The 18,865-nt window shown below is 35.3% G+C and overlaps 3 protein-coding genes across 8 annotated transcripts; 2 read left to right on the top strand and 1 right to left on the bottom strand.

Annotated features, from left to right (window-relative positions):
• The first annotated feature begins 1,529 nt into the window (after window positions 1–1,529).
• Window positions 1,530–8,078, top strand: LOC105765742 (homeobox protein knotted-1-like 6). Of its 3 annotated transcripts, none has more exons than XM_052625031.1 (5): window positions 1,530–2,008; window positions 2,483–2,599; window positions 2,713–2,797; window positions 7,407–7,630; window positions 7,729–8,078. In XM_052625031.1, the coding sequence occupies exons 1-5, from the start codon at window positions 1,709–1,711 to the stop codon at window positions 7,885–7,887; spliced, it is 885 nt and encodes a 294-aa protein (XP_052480991.1). In that variant the 5' UTR covers window positions 1,530–1,708; the 3' UTR covers window positions 7,888–8,078. The 3 variants fall into 3 exon arrangements, with proteins under 3 accessions (XP_052480991.1, XP_012440440.1, XP_012440439.1); XM_012584986.2 differs by having other exon boundaries at window positions 1,531–2,008; window positions 2,686–2,797; window positions 7,713–8,078; XM_012584985.2 differs by having other exon boundaries at window positions 1,533–2,008; window positions 2,686–2,797.
• A 2,035-nt stretch (window positions 8,079–10,113) lies between these two features.
• LOC105765738 (uncharacterized) lies at window positions 10,114–15,981 on the top strand. 3 transcript variants are annotated; one of them, XM_052625330.1, is made up of 13 exons: window positions 10,114–10,601; window positions 10,813–10,948; window positions 11,210–11,346; window positions 11,549–11,750; window positions 11,990–12,099; window positions 12,212–12,323; window positions 12,527–12,671; window positions 12,861–13,003; window positions 13,141–13,310; window positions 13,664–13,960; window positions 14,047–14,102; window positions 14,293–14,507; window positions 14,716–15,981. In XM_052625330.1, the coding sequence occupies exons 1-13, from the start codon at window positions 10,395–10,397 to the stop codon at window positions 15,882–15,884; spliced, it is 3,099 nt and encodes a 1,032-aa protein (XP_052481290.1). In that variant the 5' UTR covers window positions 10,114–10,394; the 3' UTR covers window positions 15,885–15,981. The 3 variants fall into 3 exon arrangements, with proteins under 3 accessions (XP_052481290.1, XP_012440434.1, XP_012440435.1); XM_012584980.2 differs by having other exon boundaries at window positions 11,861–12,099; XM_012584981.2 differs by lacking the exon at window positions 10,114–10,601 and having other exon boundaries at window positions 10,813–10,980; window positions 11,861–12,099.
• Window positions 15,982–16,527: 546 nt separating this feature from the next.
• On the bottom strand, window positions 16,528–18,240 carry LOC105765740 (ubiquinol oxidase 2, mitochondrial). 2 transcript variants are annotated; one of them, XM_012584983.2, is made up of 4 exons: window positions 17,697–18,238; window positions 17,487–17,615; window positions 16,915–17,403; window positions 16,528–16,801 (listed from the first exon to the last, which is right to left on the bottom strand). In XM_012584983.2, the coding sequence occupies exons 1-4, from the start codon at window positions 18,012–18,014 to the stop codon at window positions 16,742–16,744; spliced, it is 996 nt and encodes a 331-aa protein (XP_012440437.1). In that variant the 5' UTR covers window positions 18,015–18,238; the 3' UTR covers window positions 16,528–16,741. The 2 variants fall into 2 exon arrangements, with proteins under 2 accessions (XP_012440437.1, XP_052481336.1); XM_052625376.1 differs by lacking the exon at window positions 17,487–17,615 and having other exon boundaries at window positions 17,697–18,240.
• Window positions 18,241–18,865: the final 625 nt, after the last annotated feature.

The raw sequence follows: 18,865 nt of genomic DNA, 5'->3' as shown, positions 1-18,865 counted from the left end.
CCTCCAAACGATGAGCATAAAGACGCTGCTTTATATGCAACTTGCTGGTTAGAGTTTTCGACATACATATTTGTTCCAGCCTCTTCCATAATGCAGCGACAGTCTTCTCCTTCATCACATCCTGCAAAATTCCGTTAGACAAATGCAGATGTAATTGTGTTAACGCCTTTCGATCCTTACGCTTATTCTCTTCATCCGTTAATGTCGAATGCATTTTATCTATCCCTAGCAGGGCATCCTCCAGATCCATCTGCGCAAGAACTGGTTGCATCTTAACCTGCCACAACGCAAATCTGGTGTTGCGATTCAAAACGAAATTTCATACTTCAAAGACGCCATTACCGTGATCGAGATGAACAACCTGGAAGCTCTGGTACCAATTTGTAAAAATAGAACGTCGGTAATGACAATATATTGCAAAGAAAAGAGAAATAAAAATAAAGAACACACAGAATTTTATGTGAAAACCCTTTCAGGAAAAAAACCACACGCAGATGAGAAGAAAATCCACTATGCCGAATTCAAATGATTGCAAGAGAAGTTTCAACTACATCTATTTATACGTTGAAAAAACCTAATTCTAATCAAAATCAAATATATTATGCTAATAAATGCTAGATATATTATACTCATAAATACTAAATCTTCTAGAAAGATGATATATTTTGTTTAACTTAACTTCCAAGTAATCTCTTAGAATTTGAGTCACACAACTCTAATGAAATATTTATATTAAGAGTTTGATTGTAATTTTTAATAAAAATGTATGAATCAATTCAGTTAAATGAAAGAACAAATTAATCATTTTAGTTAAAATTTCATTCATTCTTCTTATTAAAAGCGGACATAGTTGACAAAATAATTAAATAATTACACATAACGTGCCACGTGTTAACATATAAAGATAAAATTTTAACAATAAAAATAGATGTATTTTAAAAAACAATTTACTCTCTAATTTAATATATAAAAATTAGCAAAATTGAGTTTATGATATTTTTACGGAACGGACAGTGAAGTGGGATTCAACATTTTGATCCTCGGTGTTAATTAGTTTAATGTTGCACTAACTGAACTGTGATTGGACGTTGCAGCATTCCCATTTTATATTATACTATTTTCATTGTGTTTGATTTAAAAAAACAAATATATCAACATTTCATATTAAACTGAACTAAAATAACAACATATCTTTTATTGAAATCGACAGATATTCAAATAATTAGAGAGTTTCGTATTACAACATATTTAATTACATGCTCTGTAACATCATTCTAACTCCTCGGACTTTTATTTCATTGTGTTTGATTTTTACGTTAACCATTTTCAATTACAATCCTTTTATTATAAGATATTAAAAATATTAGTTAATTCTTTAGGCTATTATAATGATTAATTCTTAAATCAATAATTTATAAAATGCTGAAGGAAATTCGAATAATTATGTCCCTCTCTTTATTAATTATATATTGCTTTAATTATCCCATCTTTTCTTGTCTAATATTGCCTTTGGCTGGTTTCATGTTATTCCCTTTTCCTTAATAAAAAAAAGCTTGCCACTGTAGCACTATCTCAGATTCTTCATCTCTTTCACTTACATAAAACGAACGGTTCCTTATACTTCCACTTCCACATCTCTACTATTTCTTCCTTTTGTTTCTTCATCATCGATCGTCTTCCTCACAAAAGCAATTAATCCAACAAAACCATGGAAGAACACTACGGTTATCATTCATCGGTTGTTTACCCCATGGAGACAACCCAACCGGAGAACGTACTCAGTTATCTTCCTGTTGTAAACTACTCGACTCAGCCACCTGCCTTTGAGGAGCACGTGTTTGGGTTATCTGGGTCGTCACCTGGGATATCCGATGCTGATTCAGTGATTGCTGAGATTCCAAGAGCTGGTTTTGAAGATGACCGGGTTTCAAGTACTGATATTAGGGCTAAAATTGCCTCTCACCCTCTTTACCCTAAACTACTTCAAGCTCATATAGATTGCCACAAGGTAGATAATTAATTCAACATAATACTATTTGTTTGGATGCTGAGGAAGAAAACCCCTCGTTCGTATATCTACCGTGAATTTTACAAGGCTAACTAATTATAACTCCTAATATATCTACCTCGTTTGCAACAAAATTATAGTTACTTTTGGCAGTTTAGATTCTGCTAAGCTTATGAATTCAGGTTTGGTTTCAGTTTAATAAGTTTACTCTTAATAATTATATTATATGAGCTTTAACACTTGCATGTGCTCTTCTTCTTGCTAAATTTTTTTCTCTTATTATATAATAATACCAGTACTTCTTAGCTCTAAACATGCATCAACTTTCCCGCCGTCTTTAGGATTTCTATTCCTCTTATTCTTTTTTGAACTTGTTGATTATAGTTTCATTTTATAGCTTGAATCATCTTGTACAATAGTTCAGTTTGCAAGCAAGAGATTAATTTTTCTTATACTAATTTTCACATGATGTAGTTGGGAACACCGCCGGGGATAGCGACAATGTTAGATGAAACGGGCGGAGCCGATGAAAGAGGCTTAGACTTAGTTCCGTGCAGCGTGGATGCGGATCCCCAGCTTGATCACTTCATGGTCTTCCCTTTCCTTCCTTTACTCTCAAAAACCATCCATCTATTTCCAGGCCTTTGTTTGAATCCGTGACTTGAAATTTTTTGAAGGAAACTTACTGCGAAATGTTGGTGAAGTTCAAATCAGATCTGTCAAAGCCATTTGATGAAGCCACCACGTTTCTTGACAATATTCAAATGCAGCTTTCTCATCTCTGCAATGGTAATTATTAACTACTATACTATTTTCTCAAGTAGCATTAACTTAATTATTATATATAATGACGATCAGTTTCTTTCTTATTTTATTCACTTTTGCAGTATGTTTCAGTTTTCGATTTTTCTATACCAGTTTGTTGGTTTTTGTGCTCTTCCTTCTTTTCTTTTTCTTTATTTATTTTAAGCATCCATCTTGCTAAGTTGTGCCTGTTATTCTACCATGTGTAAGGAGACCTCCCAGTTACATGATGTCATATAGGCGCAAGTTAGTAGAAAAACCTAGTGCATTTTAGCAGCCTGCCTTGAATGAACTCAAGGAATATTGAGCTGTTTTCTTTAGCTAAGGCTACTTTTTTTTTCTTTTAATTTTGTTCAAGTAAATAAATGTTTCTAATTTTCAAAATATGCCTGTTCATTACCAGTGATAATTAGAAACATATTTTTCTCAGATTTGCTTCTAATAGTGCTTAAAATAAATAAGAAATGTCTTAAATTTATTTTTAATTTGATATCTAAGTTCAATATTGTTTCTATTATTTAACCTTGCAGAACTAATTACTTGTATATATCTATGATGTTTAATAATAGTGTAGTTTAGTCAATAAACTCTTGACTTAGTAGTAAAAATTTGGATTCAATCTAAGTAACTGCATTCTCGATCCACTCCTAATTGTTAAAAAATAATATCAAAGTCTCTCCAATTCTGACCGTGAAGGCTACCTTAGATTATGGGACATACCGTATGTGTTTAATTAAGATAGTTGCTAATTTTCCTAGATGATCATAACAAGTTCAATTAGGATGTTAACCACTTTCGTGTACATGAAGGGTTTATATTATTAGTTAGGGTGTTGTGATTGTATTAGTCTCTTACTAGCAAATACAGAGACAAGATTAATCGTCCTATATGTATGGTAATGGTTGTTCATTTTTTAATATAATCAGTAAGTATGAGAAGGGAAACGGGTTTTCTTCTTTATATTTTATGGTTACTCCTAACCGCATTTTGCTTTATACTGCATTCAAAAGGTGAAAATTTCTACTTTGAAGTTTTTCTTGCTAACAAAATATAGAGTGCATAAGCTGAGGCATTCCTTGGCTCATGGAATGCATCTTTTTTACAAGGACAAACATGCAACCCTCAAGTAATTATGAAATATTGTCCGAGAATGCAACTCTTAAATGATTATCACACATTAATATCCATTACAAACATTTTCCCCTTCTTATTTAGTTCCAATATTGGTGGAGCATCCTAAAATAAAACCACTAATAATACCCCCGTCCCCCTTTTTATTTTATGGGATAGTTCAGCAATTATTTGTTTTTGCTGTGTAGGCACATGCATATGGTTCTATCACTTACTTCATTTTGCTTTATAATTGTAATGGCAGTGTCCTATTATGATGTCTCAGTTTTGTTTGATGGTGCAGTGCATGAGCTGCACTAGTACTGTAAAGATTGGTCTGGAACTAGTAAATGTTTCCTTGTACTTAAAACGAATAGATTCAGGCAGCTTTGTGGGGTATAAAATGAAACCAGACGTAAAAGAAACCGCCCTTTCTCTATAAGCATCCTCATCATCTATTCTATACAGATAGATCATAGATGACTAATAGAATCTTGTGATAAACACAAGATATCAACAGATCAAGTACCAAGTGTTAGGTTTCCAAAATATTGTTTTTGATTTTGTGGGGGAATTGATCCAATCTTCATTTCCTTTTAATTGAACTAGTTGATGCTGATTTACTACTTTTAAGGCTATTTTTGTTATTTAAAAAACAGTCTGTTGATAGTCTTTTGCACTTGGTACAGATAGACTTTGTCTCCAAAGTGTTTGTTTACTAATACTTTTTGTGTGGTCAAGGCGACAATGGCACCCATATTGTATTGTCTGAAGCTATTTTTAGCATCAGTTAAAGAGAAAGGTACTTTATTGCATGCTACTTTTAGTTGTGCAGCTCGGAGTTTATGGATTTGGTTTGAGTACGAGGATATGATGGGGAGAACTAGCAATAAATATATGTTATAGGAACAGGCATGCGTGAACCTAATAAAGTTCAATTCTTGAAACAACACATTCTGGTTGAAGCATATGATCGGTTAAATCTCTTGAAGCTCATTGGCAGGCTTTATGTACCTTCTCTGCTAATTGCATGATTAAGTGGTTCTTTGGGTTTTCTTTTGCGACATTAGGATCCCTTCACTACTTGCTTTTCTAGTGGATAGATACCACGCTGTAGCTGTGCACATGTTACCCTTTTAATACGCTTCGACTTTTGTTTTTCTTGGAGTATATCCATGTTTGAGACACATTTTCACATATGGGGTATGCGATGTGATTTTCCGATGAATCGAAAAAATAATTAATCATATTATATTAATCGTATACTCATATTTGATATTCACATTTAAATTTAAATAATATTTGATATTCACATTTAAATTCAAGTAACATAACCCTTAATTCAAGTAACATTCAATATGTTTTTGGTAAAGGGATTAAGTATTAGTCATATATATATTTCCGAAACAACATAATTTACAAAATTATGAAGTGTAAGGATTTCCTATTTTGCAACTTGGTAGATGTATTATATTGTTTTGTACAAATCTCAACATGCATTATGCATACGCTCAATTATGGTCATTTATGATTATTGACATATCTCAACATGCATTATGCTTTTAATCCATAATTCTCTTAATATTAATTGAACCTTTTTCCTTAAGGTTCTTTTATGCATTCTTGTCTATTTTTTGAGTTAGGGTTCCTTATCACACTTACACAACCATAAATGTATAGGAGATTAATAGGGGTTTTGACTACTGTCACTCCTCCGGTAGTTTCTTTTATAACCCAATTTGCTGTATGTTATGCAACCTTTTCAGCAAGTTAGGAAAGACGACTTCCTTTTTTTCATCTCTGACTGTATATATATATATTTGTTCTAGAAATGCCATTTAAGCTCGTTTGTGTTTCTCAGTAACACCAACTATACTGTTTATTTTCATAGATAAAATAGGTTGATTGATTTCGTGGGTTGCAGGGAAATTTGTGTCTGTTATGCAACAGGTGTACATGAGATTTTTTAGTGAAAGCAATGGTTTTTTTGCATAAGTTTAGGAGGATATAATAATAAAAGAAAGCAATGGTTTGTTCCCTTGTTTTATTTAAATAAGTTTTGAGGGACGTCATAAACTACTCTTACGATTGTTGTCCAAAGCTGAGTAGTTTCTTTTGCTTCACATGGCATAGCATGAGTTTTTGTACCAATAGGCAATAGTATTACTATAAATGAGTTAAGAGTGGTATACAATAGTACCAGGGCTATCTACAGCTTTATTTTATATATGTATGATAATTTTTCATGCCTTCATATATTTCAGTTGTCAGGCACGAAATGAAAATAAGGTCATGTCTCGTGTCATTGTTTGGAGGTCGTAAGAATCTCTGACTCATCCACTCAACCAATTTGTTTTCTTTTCTGAGAACAGTCATGTATGAAATGTTTTTCTTTTAGATCATTGGTCTCCTGCATCAGCATATTAAACCTTTCTTTTTCTTTTATGGCATGCCCATTTTATAAACTGAACTTTTTAGCTGAAAGATGGGAGATATTGTAACTACTACTGGTACCCACTAAAGCTTTAGAGGAGAACAAAGTAAATAATTGAAAAGAGGGGAAAGGTGGAAAGATGATCCCCCCGCTGTTACCGCTGCAAATTGCAGTAGCCAATTCCTTAGGTCTCAGAGGAAAACGTCGACATAGTAGCCCCATGCCATGCATCTCCTGGGGTAAGAAGAAAAGTTTACCCATTTCCCTATGATGTGGGAATTGTCAAGCTGGCTGGCTGCTTAATAAAAGCACTACTTAACTTAAACATAGGGTTGAACTTTCTGTCTCAACTGAAAACTCATGACTGAGAGAGTGTTTGACAGAAGCTTTGAAGTTTGAAATACCAAAACTCCAAAAGCAGTGCGTGCTTTGCGGGTTACTAGTTACTACAACACTGCACTGCACGGTGCACCGCTCTCTCCTGCTCTTTTCTTTTCTTTTTTATTGTACCCTAACTGTCCCAGATGCTGTGTAAAAATAATTCCACTCTTAGCTCTGACTTGGATACGACCTAACTTAGCCTGCATCTTTTTATCTTCCCTCTCCTCTGCAGTTTTTCTTATCTAGACAATGAAAAAGTAGGACATGGCATGGATTCTTGCCCCCCTCCATGTGGTTTCTGTCTTCAGCCTCATTTGGGTTTGTCTTTTACCTACAAAGTAATAATGGACCTTTCTATTTATTTATTTATTTGGTTTGCTTTTGATGGACTTGGGCCTCCTAGTGTGGGAGCTGTGAGATTGCACTTTTTTGGGTTTTTGCCATTTAGCCTTTTTTGATAACTTAGCTCACATTTTGTTCGAGTTAGGGGAAGGTTTATAACAATGCTTGAATGTGTTTAGTTTTGTTTCCTAGTGGAATTTAAGCTGCACGACTGTTTATTTTTTTTTGTTGTTGTTGGTATCTTAGAATGTTTTGTTTAAATGAGAACATGTTATATAGTGGTGCCTCTTGTGGGGGTAAGCTTTGTGCTGATTTGATCATCTACAGGGTCATCGGAAGAAGACTTAAGTGGAGGTGAGATGGTACCCCATGGTTATCACAAAAATGGAGACCCTCAACTCAAAGACAAACTCTTGGAGAAATATAGTGGTTATATTAGTACACTTAAGCATGAATTTTCAAAACACAAAAAGAAAGGCAAACTACCTAGAGATGCAAGGCAAATATTGCTTCACTGGTGGGATCTTCACTATAAATGGCCATATCCAACGGTAAATCCTTGAGACTTCATTTCATTTCATGGATTAGTGTTTAATAAATCCAATTAGAAAAATAAAAAAAAATCATTGTTAGAAATTCAATCACACAGGAAGCAGACAAGGTTGGTCTAGCTGAAGCAACAGGACTGGACCAGAAACAGATAAACAACTGGTTTATAAATCAAAGGAAACGACATTGGAAACCATCGGGGAACATGCAAATCGCAATTATGGACAATTTATATGGACCGTTTTCCATGAATGTATAAGGTGGGATTCGCACTGTATATTATTCATCCTCAACTTTTATGTTTATCAAAACGTTTCAACGTGTATTTTAATTGGTGCTCTAGTCTGGCTTCATTCCAACTGAAATTAATAATATTTGTGATAGACAATATTCTTCTATATTTGTCCCTTTTCAAAATGGATCAAATTAAGAGAATTTGAAAAGCTCAAATTCTGTTGTTGAGATATATAGTATTCCAGAATTCTAAGGTCCAAGTTGCAATTATGGATGCTAAAAAGTGAGGTTTGCTACATTTGACCACATCTGAGTTGACACCAAACCTATTATTTTGGTTATGTATTGCCTGTATATACATATGCAATCTTTGTTATTTCCAATTAAGGATGGCAGGAAAGTATATATGACAATTATACATGGAACTTTTGTGTCCAGTGGGACTCATACATCAATCATTAAAAACCAGAGCTATGCTATGCTCTCCTATCAATCACTTATTTCACTAAGGAAATCAAGTGTGATAAGTATAAATTTTCCGAGAAAAAGAGCACTTAAAGATGTTGTGAGGTATGTAGCAGAGTTAACTTTCTGTACTTAAATCAGGGAATTAGTTGATGTTTGCAATTTGAGAGGGTAGCAGCAAGCATTCACTTGTGAGAGTAGGGGCAAGTGGCAGCTGCTGCTGGTGGGCCTGAAACTGTCCCTTTGTTCCTTTTTCTTCTTTTGGGTATGAGCAATTCCTGTGCTGCAGCTGATATAGTTGAGCTATTGTCAGGTACTGCTGCTACTTTTCTCCATCAAATACTGAATTATTCAATAACTCCATTCAGTATTTTTTGAAATATCCCCCCCCCCCAAAAAAAAAAAGGGATATACGCAAGAGATATGGGCTGAAAGGATCTGAGATTTTGTCCTAGTGGTAGTAGGTTGAGCTTGAAGTACTTTTGGGTTTCTGTTGAAAACTTCAATACACCCTATACTAGAGAGCATCAGGGCTTAAGGCCTCTTCTTGCACATGATTTGATTGGATAGTTGGCTAAGCCATGTATGTTTGCCAGTTGTTCAAGTGTTGGTCCTCTTGGATAGCTATCATATTGTCTGCCAGTTATTGTATTTTATCCCATTCTCAAGATATTAATAATGTTTCACTTAACCTATGGTGTTTTTATTATTATTAACACTTCACTTGTTGAATATAGCTTGCTGGTTTGCCCTGTTTTGTTTCCATCTGATACGAGTCCCATTTCTTCATTGTAAAAGTTATTCTCATCTTTTTGGCATGTGTGATACATATTCTCTCTGTTCTACTTGTGACAGAGTGATGGGAGAAGAATGGAAAGGCCAAATCCAAAAGAGATAATGTATTTGAGGTTGAGCTTCAATAACCCTTCATCTTATTTGAAACTGCTGCTGTATTTGTCAATTTTGCATGATGGATACCCTCAATTTCACTTTTGTTTTCTTGCCTTTTTTCCTACTCTATTGTGGGGCCTGACTCACCAGAGCAGACCAGACGACGCCTACACTTCGTTGTTCGTTAAACCCCCCTTTTTTCCTCTCTTAAATTCATTGCTGAAAGTGATGGTACCCTGAATCAGTTTCGAAAAGCAATCGCCTATTTTAAAATCTTGATTTCTGCGATATATGCCTATTTTCAAAACAATAATCTCGTTTTGCGCTTAGCTCAACTTTTATGAATCCAAATGTTATTATATGCTGCATGTATCCTGATATATATTTTTAATTATTAATGTAAATTTTATGAAAAAGAATTGGCAAATGATCAACTTCCATTGAAGGAAAAATAATAAATTGCTTCTACTGAGTCAAAGTTCCCTATGTAAGAGGCAAAGTGGAGTACAAAATTCTTATCAACACTGACAAATAAATTCAAGGATGCAAACTGGAAAACAATATAGCATTGAATTCAATTCTACAAGTGATTATTACTATATAATTTCTTGAAAATTTTATACACTAATTCACACTGTTAAAGCCTTTTTTTGACGTCAGCTCCCCATTATTAGGCTGTATGGCAAATACATTACTGAATTCACCATGGATATTCATGACAGTTTAATGTCTATTACATACCCAGAAATACATCAACAAAATTATAATATCATTCACTAGGCCCCTCCTGACATCAAGACTTGTAACAGTAAGGAAACAGCAGTGAATAATTACTGTAGATGTGTGTGCGCTACTTTAGAACAAATCTTTGAGGGGGAATCTCTTATCTCACGAAACACGACCTGACCTAGAGTGTCAGGTTCATGTGCACTGTGCTTAATCTGGGAAATTTATTAACCACTACAATCACTCACTTTCTAAAATCTCTTTCTTCTCTTTTCCTTGTATCTCCACCACATTTTTCCCACCCTTATTATCTATGATTAGTGCATTCATTTCTTTGTTTTAACGTTGTAGTCAGACCCCACCACAATGCCTCTTTTTTTCTAATGAAATCTAACCTCTACTGTACGTGTTTGAGACTTCAGTCTGGAGACTCTGGAGTTCCCCTCTGCAATGGGTTTCTTCAACATGTCATGTCTGATTTTGCTTTCTTTGGTATTTTCTGTTTTGAGTTTCAAAGGGAACTGTGATGATTCTCAGTTCACTTTAAAGTTCTTTAAGGCTCCTCATCCATTTTCACACCTCAACTCAGCCAAATTTGTATTTCAAGTTCTTGGAGCTGCCAATGTCACTTGCTCTGATTGTAGCATCACTTGCAAGGTTGCCTTCTTATGATTTCTACTTTTGCTTAACTCCACTTCTTGATTTTTTTGCAGTTTGTAATTGTATTCTATTTATCCAAGGAGTAGCCTGCTACAAAGTAGCATGAGTTAAAAGCAATTGCCTTTTTTTTTTTTTGGATTAGCGGTAAAGGGGCCCTGAAATCCCTTTTTCTAAAGCTAATTCCTTTCATATTATGGCATGCATGCAGTTGGATGACGGCTCTGCTTCAGATTGTGGAGGTAGAAAGATATTGTACTCAGGCTTGCAAGATGGAAACCACTCATTTGGGGTCTGCGTTAATGGCTCTCAAGGAGCTGCCTGCACTAGCTATAATTGGACTGTTGGTTAAGAAACCTTCCTTTATTCTTTATAATTTGTAATCATCTTTTCTCCTATCTACGATAAATCTGTTATATAATCAACTTTGCTCATACAATGAAACTCTTCAAAGCATGGTTCAGCAAACTAGAAATGAAATGTGTTAGCCTCAAATTTTATTTTAAATCATCTCTGTTTGTTTTTTTATATTTAGATTGTTCAGTTATTCCAATACTGAATAATTATAGTGTCCTTAACTAAGTTCAATTGTACCTTACTTTTTGCAGACACAGTCCCTCCCACTGCATATATAACCTCATCAACACCTTTCACAAATGCTCTAAATGTTTCTGTAAATATTTCTTTCACTGAATCTTGTTCTGGTGGCGGAGGTTTTAGATGTTCATCTGTCAATGATTGCAACGTAAGTAGATGGCCTTAAACCTTTTAAATTTCTAAATTTTGTTGTTTTTTCTTCTCGTGCTTTGTACATTTGTTATCGTTGTTTATCAGTGCACAACCCCCTTTGTTTTCCATCTACTAATTCATCAACAGCAATGTATGCTCACAAGGTCATTAATTTTGTTGTTGTTTTTTTTCCTCTTATCTAACACATCTCCTGGCAGTTGCTTGTTTATGGTGCTGGCCAAGTTGTACCATCATCGCTCACCGTTGTGGAGCCAAACCTCAAGTATTTGCTTCTTGTGAGCATATCATCTGCTTCTCGGTATGGAAGACTGGTATTGGTAATGGATACGAATTTTTGCACTGATGCTGCTGGGAACCCTTTTGCTAGATCACAAAATTCTAGTTTCTATGTGCATTATGGCGAGTTTTCTTCTCTTGTTTTATTATTATTATTATTACACATTTAGTGTCTATAAATGTCATATTAAATTTCCTTCAAAACTATTCCTAAATTGTTTATATTTTCTCAGATCAAAGAAATGTATTTGTTGATCTGAGGGCTCATGTTCCTGAGAAATTGCTTCAACTAAGAAGTGAAACTAGAACAATTCAGGCAACTAATAATTATAATAACCTTAAGGTGTACCTATACTTCTCAGCTCCTATTCTCAATTCATCAACAGAGATTCTAAGTTCTCTGAGCATTAGTAAGGGTACACTTCTTCCTATTACCGGAGAAAACCACGGGAATCGCAGATTCGGCTTCATGGTTAGTAAGTCAGTTCTAAAGTTACCTCACTTACCTAATTGTATCTTTGACTCTTCATTAATGTAGATTCATGTTTTGCCTTTTTGTTTTTAATTTCATTGTTTCCGTTCAGGTTGCTAATATATCCAATATTGCTATAATAACAATAAGCTTCGATGCAAACTCTACAATAAGCAGACAAGGGACCCTGGTTTCTCCAGTTGCACCTGTTACTTTCCTTTACGGTACATGTTACAATTCTAAAGCAAATGATAAAGAAATTTCATATTTCATAGAGGATGAACTTTTACTTTTGAGTGTTTCCACATTTCTCTTCATTAAGGAGAGTTTTTCTATATTTCATGGAGTTAATTAACATTAACTGTGGATGATATTATTAATTAGATGTACAACTGCCTACTGATATGGATATTGATGTAATCTTTAGATTCTCAGAGGACTGCTGTGAGATTAAGCACAACATGTCGTATGAGGACACGAGAACACAACATACCAATTTCGATAAAGTTCATGAAGCCTGTTTTTGGATTTAATTCATCATTGATATCCATCTCCGGAGGTCGATTGCAGAGGCAAGAAATTACAGACCTTTATGTACTGGTTTATGTAGGAAAATAAGGAACAGCTTAGAAAGAAACTTAAATTCAATAAATATGTACTTGTGCTCTCAGCTTGCATGTTATTGAAGGAAAATAAGATTGAAAATATGTTATTTATCAGCAATGGACTAACTTATTTTCCTTGCTTTGAACACGTTCCAGCTTCCATGAAATTAGTAGAAGCATATATGCAGCAGCAATACAAGCAGATGATGATGTTGTTTCTGTCAGTGTCCCTGAGAATGTAACTGGGGATGTTGCTGGAAATAAAAATTTGGCATCTAATGTTCTTCGAGTCAGGCACTGTATGGATTCTTTTCCACTTAATCTTTTCTTGTTACTAATTCAATCGGTCTGAAAATTTTACATTCGTGAGGTTGTTGTGTCTGCTGAACATTTTTTGTCTCTCTAATCTAATGTCTGTTACACAAACTTTATGCAGATACTATACCCGTAATTTCTTCTGTGATATCCATATTTGTAACTGCCATTTTTTTGCTGACCTGTTTCACCGCTGGGCTTCTGACCATGTCAACTGCAAGCCTTCAATCGGTTGGGGCATTTTCAAGACCATCTTCATCTTTGTCTTCTGACCCTACAAGGATTCTCTTTGTAAGATACCTCACACTTCTCAGCTTTTTATTGTTCATCTCCACGCCACATAACTCGCCATGAAACCATGATGCATAACTCTATGTGCCATACTAGAAGGACCACACAGACTTGGGTACTTTTCCTTCTATTTTCCTTAACCATACATAAGATTTCATGCCAACAAACATTTCCCCATGTTTTTAATCAGTCATTTATTAATTTATTAAGCTTCATGAGTTCTAGACCAACAAAAAGTTTCATGTATGGATTGTGGAGTAGAATATTGATGCTTTCTCATAATTAGCAAGTTAAAAAGTATATGTAAAAAAATGTTACCAACAATTTTATTCTTATGTTTTTCTTTTCTACAGAGAAGTGCATGCCACATTCAGATTTTTGCACTGTCTAGGTGGTTACCAGTAACATTGCCGGTGGAATATTATGAATTTGCAAGGAGTATAGAGTGGAGCATTCCTTATTTTAGTCTCCCATGGGAAACTGGGCATGTTCAGCCAATCATGATGGGTTCAAGCCCCACCGGAACTTCAAATTCTTTCCTTTCCCGAACTTATGATAGGGTAATCTCCCGTAGTTTTCAACCGAACAAAATAGCAGCTGCAGTATATGGTTCACCACTTACTCCAGTAGAGTACAGATCATTTTTTGAGGTCAGAAATCACTGTTTTTTCTCATTATAAAATATCATAGGTTACAAGAACACCTTCAAGTAACAGATGTGCATTTAATTGAGCAGAGCCAAAGCATTATACCAGAAGCAGAATATATTTCGGATGGACTGCATTCAAATGGGTAAGTTGGTTAGCATTTTTTCTGTAGTGTATCGAACAAATTCTTCGCTTTCTAAATGGATCTTGCTGAAAGAACATCTCAAATACTACTTTGCTGATTATGGATATATGTGCTTAATTAAACAATCCATGCCTTGTATCTGTGATTGATCACATATTGATCATATATCCTGTTTATCTCATCTGAGTAGGTGGAGGAACTTTGATAGAAGCATGTTCTGGTTAGCTGTAATTGGTGGTAGTTTGATACTGTTGCATGCTTTTCTCTTTTTCATTCTCAAATACAAGAAGAGAGATTCCGAAAAGCAAGGGAGTTATGGAGCACTCATATTTCCTAGATTCGAGATATTTCTCGTAATTGTTGCACTACCTTGTATCTGCCAGGCTGCTGCTGCTCTAATTGCAGGTATCTTAATTAAAAACTTCCCCTCCACTGCTACATAGCTTTATATTTGCTATCCTTTACATTGAATCTTGTTTCAATACATCCTTGTTTCCTAATACCAAATCCTGTAGGAGGCAGTACTGATTTGCATCAATACTAAAGTGAATTCATGACATATTTACATATTGGTTATCTTAGTCGCTCATTTTGTGAACTTTTATGATTAAAGGAGGAACACCATCAGGAGTTGTAGTTGGCATTTTGTTACTTGGTGTTGTGGCTTTCCTACTGCTGTCATTATTCTTGTTCCTGTCGGTCGGAATTACATTTGGAAAGCTGCTTCAATACAAGGAAGTCCATCGAGAAGGTCAGCAATTTCACTGGTATCAAGAACTCATCCGAGTGACTCTTGGTCCTGGGAAAAGAGGCCAGTGGACTTGGAAAAATGAAGCCAACTCTGTTTATCTAACCATGTTTGGCCCTCTATTCGAAGATTTAAGAGGTCCTCCGAAATATATGGTCTCACAAATATCCGGTAGCAATCTCAGCAGGCAAGGTGGTCCTATCATTGCTTCAGATGATGAAACAGAAGATGCTGAAGCACCTTTTATTCAGAAATTGTTTGGAATACTCAGAATATACTACACCATGTTAGAATCTGCAAGAAGAGCTACACTGGGAATTTTAGCAGGTGCCTACTTGAATAATAATAACACCTCATCTAAGACTCCAATAATTATCTTGCTATGCCTTACCTCTTTTCAGCTATTCTTCCTTGTTCTGAAGAAGCCTTTCATAAAGAAAAAGGTACAGTTAGTTGAGATCATCTCTCTTTCGTGTGAGGTGGCCATGTTTGCTACTTGTTTCGTTCTGTTGGACAAGGAATTTTCGACTACAATCGGTATCTTCATGCTTACTTTATTCCTGATTGGGTTCTTAGCACAAATGAGTGCTGAAGGGTATGCTTTGTATGAACAAACAAAGCAACTAGACACCAGTGAGAACAGGTTCTTCACAGGTTTGAAAATAGCATCAGTCGGGTTTCTCCTATATTTCGTCCCTCAGAAACTGATGAAAAGCTTTGAGAGCAAATTCCCAGTATTTGGATTATGCATGGATACAAGTACAACAGGTTTACCATGTGATAGGAACAGCAGCAGTTCAGAGAGAGCATGGCCAAGACAACTAAGGGAAATGGCAAAGGCTAGCTTTAGTAAAGATGGAAGCAAAGCTCCAACAGATCCTTCAAGCAGCAAAAGCAAATGGAGTGGATTGTGGGGAACAAAAAGGAGTGGCAGCTCTTCTTTAGATTCCTCTCTAGATTACAAGTCAAAGTCCAAATCAAAAGGGTTGTACAAAGACTTGGAAGCCATTTTTGCGTCCAACCCAAGAATGTAACCACTTGACTTTTTATATTTATATATATTGTATAGCTGAGACAACCCCATTCTTCGAACTCTTTTATTTGATAATTTAAATGGGACTTTTTTTTCCATTATCTCTCATTGAAGGGGATAATCGAATATTTATACATATGGTTACTGTTGGGGGTATATACGAACTGTAATCGCGAACTCTCCTTGCAATCCCCCACTATAAGGCCTGCATGAACCCATCTGGTAGGGCCTAACAGGGTCGCGGGTAGGCGATTCAAATTTATCTAAATTTCAGATTAGTGATCATAAATACATAATAGGACGAGAGCTCATTTACTTGAGTCAATCCATATTAGCTTCTTCAAGCTTTTTCATATATTTTATATTAGCTTCTTCAAGCTTTTTCATATATTTTATTTTAAAGTATATGAGAATTAATTATATTTTTAGTTACATATAGAGTTTATTTCTTTTTTTTCTATTCAGGTCCTAATTACAGATAAATTTGTACACACCAAAAACCTCAAACTTGGGGGGGGGGGGGGCGTTCCTAAGCCATTAAGATGCTATTAATAATAAAAACCATACACAGAAGAAGCTTCTTAAAACAACACCAGAAGAGGATAAAAAAATCAGACCCCCACACAAGCATCCCAACAAAAAACTTCTAAAAGTATAACGTAAGATTATACTTGAAACTCTTTTTCTTATTTATTTACAAAATGGTTTTCTTATTGATTTTACCTCTCTTGAATTAATAAAGGAACCAGCACTCATATCATATATGACTTTATATAAACCATAATTATTGATTACAAGGAAAAAAAGAAGAAGAGGTATATATATGTGTGTGAATTGAAGTTGCAAGCAAGGCAGTTTTCAGTGATAACCGAGCGGAGCAGGAGCTTCCTTCAGCTGACGTCCCTGATAATGTATATCCTACATACATACATACATACACCACAACAATTGTTATTTAGATATATTAACTAGCTAGGAATGGAGGGAAAAAAGAGTGAAATTTAGAGCTAGTGAGGATGTTAATTGATTACCGATGCAAAATGGTTAACATCACGGTGATGTGCCTCATCTGCCCTCACAGCCAAAACAACATCTCGCAGAGTGGAGTTAGGGGGCAAGCGCCAGTAATCAATAGCAATAGGTGGAGCTGGCACATTCTCAATGTTACCATTGTCCAACTCCTTGAGGAACTCGGTGTAAGAGTGGATTGCTTCTTCCTCAAGGTATCCCACCACTCGATGGGCAAATTTAGGTGATATAATATACCCCAAGAAGTAAGCATTGAAGAATACACCTTGGACAGCAAATACAAGGGCACGTTCGTACCATCTAGGATCCGACACCTCCATGAATGTCATTAGGTGCATACGTTCATTCTCAGCCTCTTCCAACAGTGCTTTGATCCAACCTCCACTGTGTTCAAATCTCCTTAATGACTTGCAGTGTAATAGCATTCCTCCCACCATTCCTGGCACTGCTGCCACTGTCTCCAGCATCATTGCTCGGCAACCATATCTCCGCTGTACCAGTACGTAAAACATACATAATATTGTAATCATGTTCATGCGTACGTACGTAAAACAATATATATCAAGAAATATACTTGAAAGAAAAGATCTGTAGGCCATCTAAGAGATTTGACAGTCCAATAAGCCATTTTGTCAAGCACAGTCACCGGTGCGTGATGTTTCTTCAGATCTATTGACAAGTCTGCCCGGTATGTATCCCATGGCTGGAAAAAAGGGCCCATAGAAAAAATTATATATACTATATATAAAAAGACTGTTGCACGAAAAAGACCAATTTATAGTACCCTAAAGCAGGTCCACTTCCATGGGGAGCCGTCCTCTTTGGACACCTTAGTTGGATCCAAGCCCCAATAACTGACGATCTCTTTGTCATCCTTGGCGGAGCCGCCGCCGCCGCCTACTGCTTGTTTCTTCTCCTGCTCCTTGTCACCACCAACTATGGCCGCCATAGAGCTCCTGCAGCGCACGCCAAGTCCAACAGCGGGAGCCTTCACCATGTCGTTGGAAAGGACCCCCCGTGTTGCTGCTGTGGAAAAGAATCGAGGGCTGACCATTGTAAACATGGAGCTGGCTAACCTGGTGTAACCACGACTCATCATCATCCTCAAGACTTGAAGATCAATAAAACAAGGTATCTTTTCTTGGTACTACGTAAGCTTTTTTGTTTCAACTAATTATTAGTATAACTTTGTAGGGTTTAAGTGAGGTTTATATTTGATATTTTGGTATTTTATATGGGGAGGGAGCATATAAATTAGGCAAAGATGTATGCGTACAGCTGTACTTTGAAGACGGACGTCTAAAGGTATCTTTGAAGTGGATGGTGATGCACTGGGACTATTAATTTTTTATTAACAAAACCGATTCTTCCTCAAATAAACATATGCGTTTCTTGGGGACCAAGTCCATTTGCGTGGGCATCAAGTGTTAGATATTTCCAAATTTCGAGTAATTTATATATATTTAATAATTGAAAACTACATAATTACATCAATTTTTAAAAGTATGGAAATAGTCTTTTATCTTTTATTTTAATTTCAGTAAATATCCCGCTATAATTTTATAATTAGTTTTTTTATTTGAGTAATTCTTTTAGGTATAAATAGTCCGGTTAAATATACGAATACTCCTCATTTTTATCTAAATTGCAGGATTAGTCTTTTTAAGTTTATTGACTTTGTTGGTTTTCCTTTTCGCACTCTATTGACTTTAACGCTTTGTTATTTTCATATGATAAACTTAGTCCTCAATATCTACGATTTTATCAATTTGGTTTTTTAGTTTAATTTAACTATTATTATTCTAAAATAGAATCAAATCGCTTTTTAATAGAAATACTAGCTAAAACATTAATTTTAATGATGTTATCATAACAATACATATGATAGCCCACATGTGCATGTGACATGATATTATTTGTATTATATACTATGTCAACAAATACTTTAAATTT

The sequence above is a fragment of the Gossypium raimondii genome, chromosome 12 (genome assembly GCF_025698545.1).
Source record: "Gossypium raimondii isolate GPD5lz chromosome 12, ASM2569854v1, whole genome shotgun sequence".
Classification (NCBI taxonomy): domain Eukaryota; kingdom Viridiplantae; phylum Streptophyta; class Magnoliopsida; order Malvales; family Malvaceae; genus Gossypium; species Gossypium raimondii.
The sequence above is the reverse complement of the archived record's forward strand: the minus strand, read 5'-3'. Positions and strand labels throughout refer to the sequence as shown.

Excerpts from the sequence above, each read along its gene's own strand:
- LOC105765742 (XM_012584985.2), top strand. The coding sequence starts at position 1,709 with ATGGAAGAACACTACGGTTATCATTCATCGGTTGTTTACCCCATGGAG. Across the intron at positions 2,009-2,482 it reads CTCATATAGATTGCCACAAG|TTGGGAACACCGCCGGGGAT; the intron begins GTAGATAATTAA and ends CACATGATGTAG. Across the intron at positions 2,600-2,685 it reads CCCAGCTTGATCACTTCATG|GAAACTTACTGCGAAATGTT; the intron begins GTCTTCCCTTTC and ends AATTTTTTGAAG.
- LOC105765738 (XM_012584980.2), top strand. The coding sequence starts at position 10,395 with ATGGGTTTCTTCAACATGTCATGTCTGATTTTGCTTTCTTTGGTATTT. Across the intron at positions 11,751-11,860 it reads TAGTTTCTATGTGCATTATG|ATCAAAGAAATGTATTTGTT; the intron begins GCGAGTTTTCTT and ends ATATTTTCTCAG. Across the intron at positions 14,508-14,715 it reads TGCTGCTGCTCTAATTGCAG|GAGGAACACCATCAGGAGTT; the intron begins GTATCTTAATTA and ends TTATGATTAAAG.
- LOC105765740 (XM_012584983.2), bottom strand. The coding sequence starts at position 18,014 with ATGATGATGAGTCGTGGTTACACCAGGTTAGCCAGCTCCATGTTTACA. Across the intron at positions 17,404-17,486 it reads CTACAGATCTTTTCTTTCAA|CGGAGATATGGTTGCCGAGC; the intron begins GTATATTTCTTG and ends GTACTGGTACAG. Across the intron at positions 16,802-16,914 it reads ATGTTAACCATTTTGCATCG|GATATACATTATCAGGGACG; the intron begins GTAATCAATTAA and ends GTATGTATGTAG.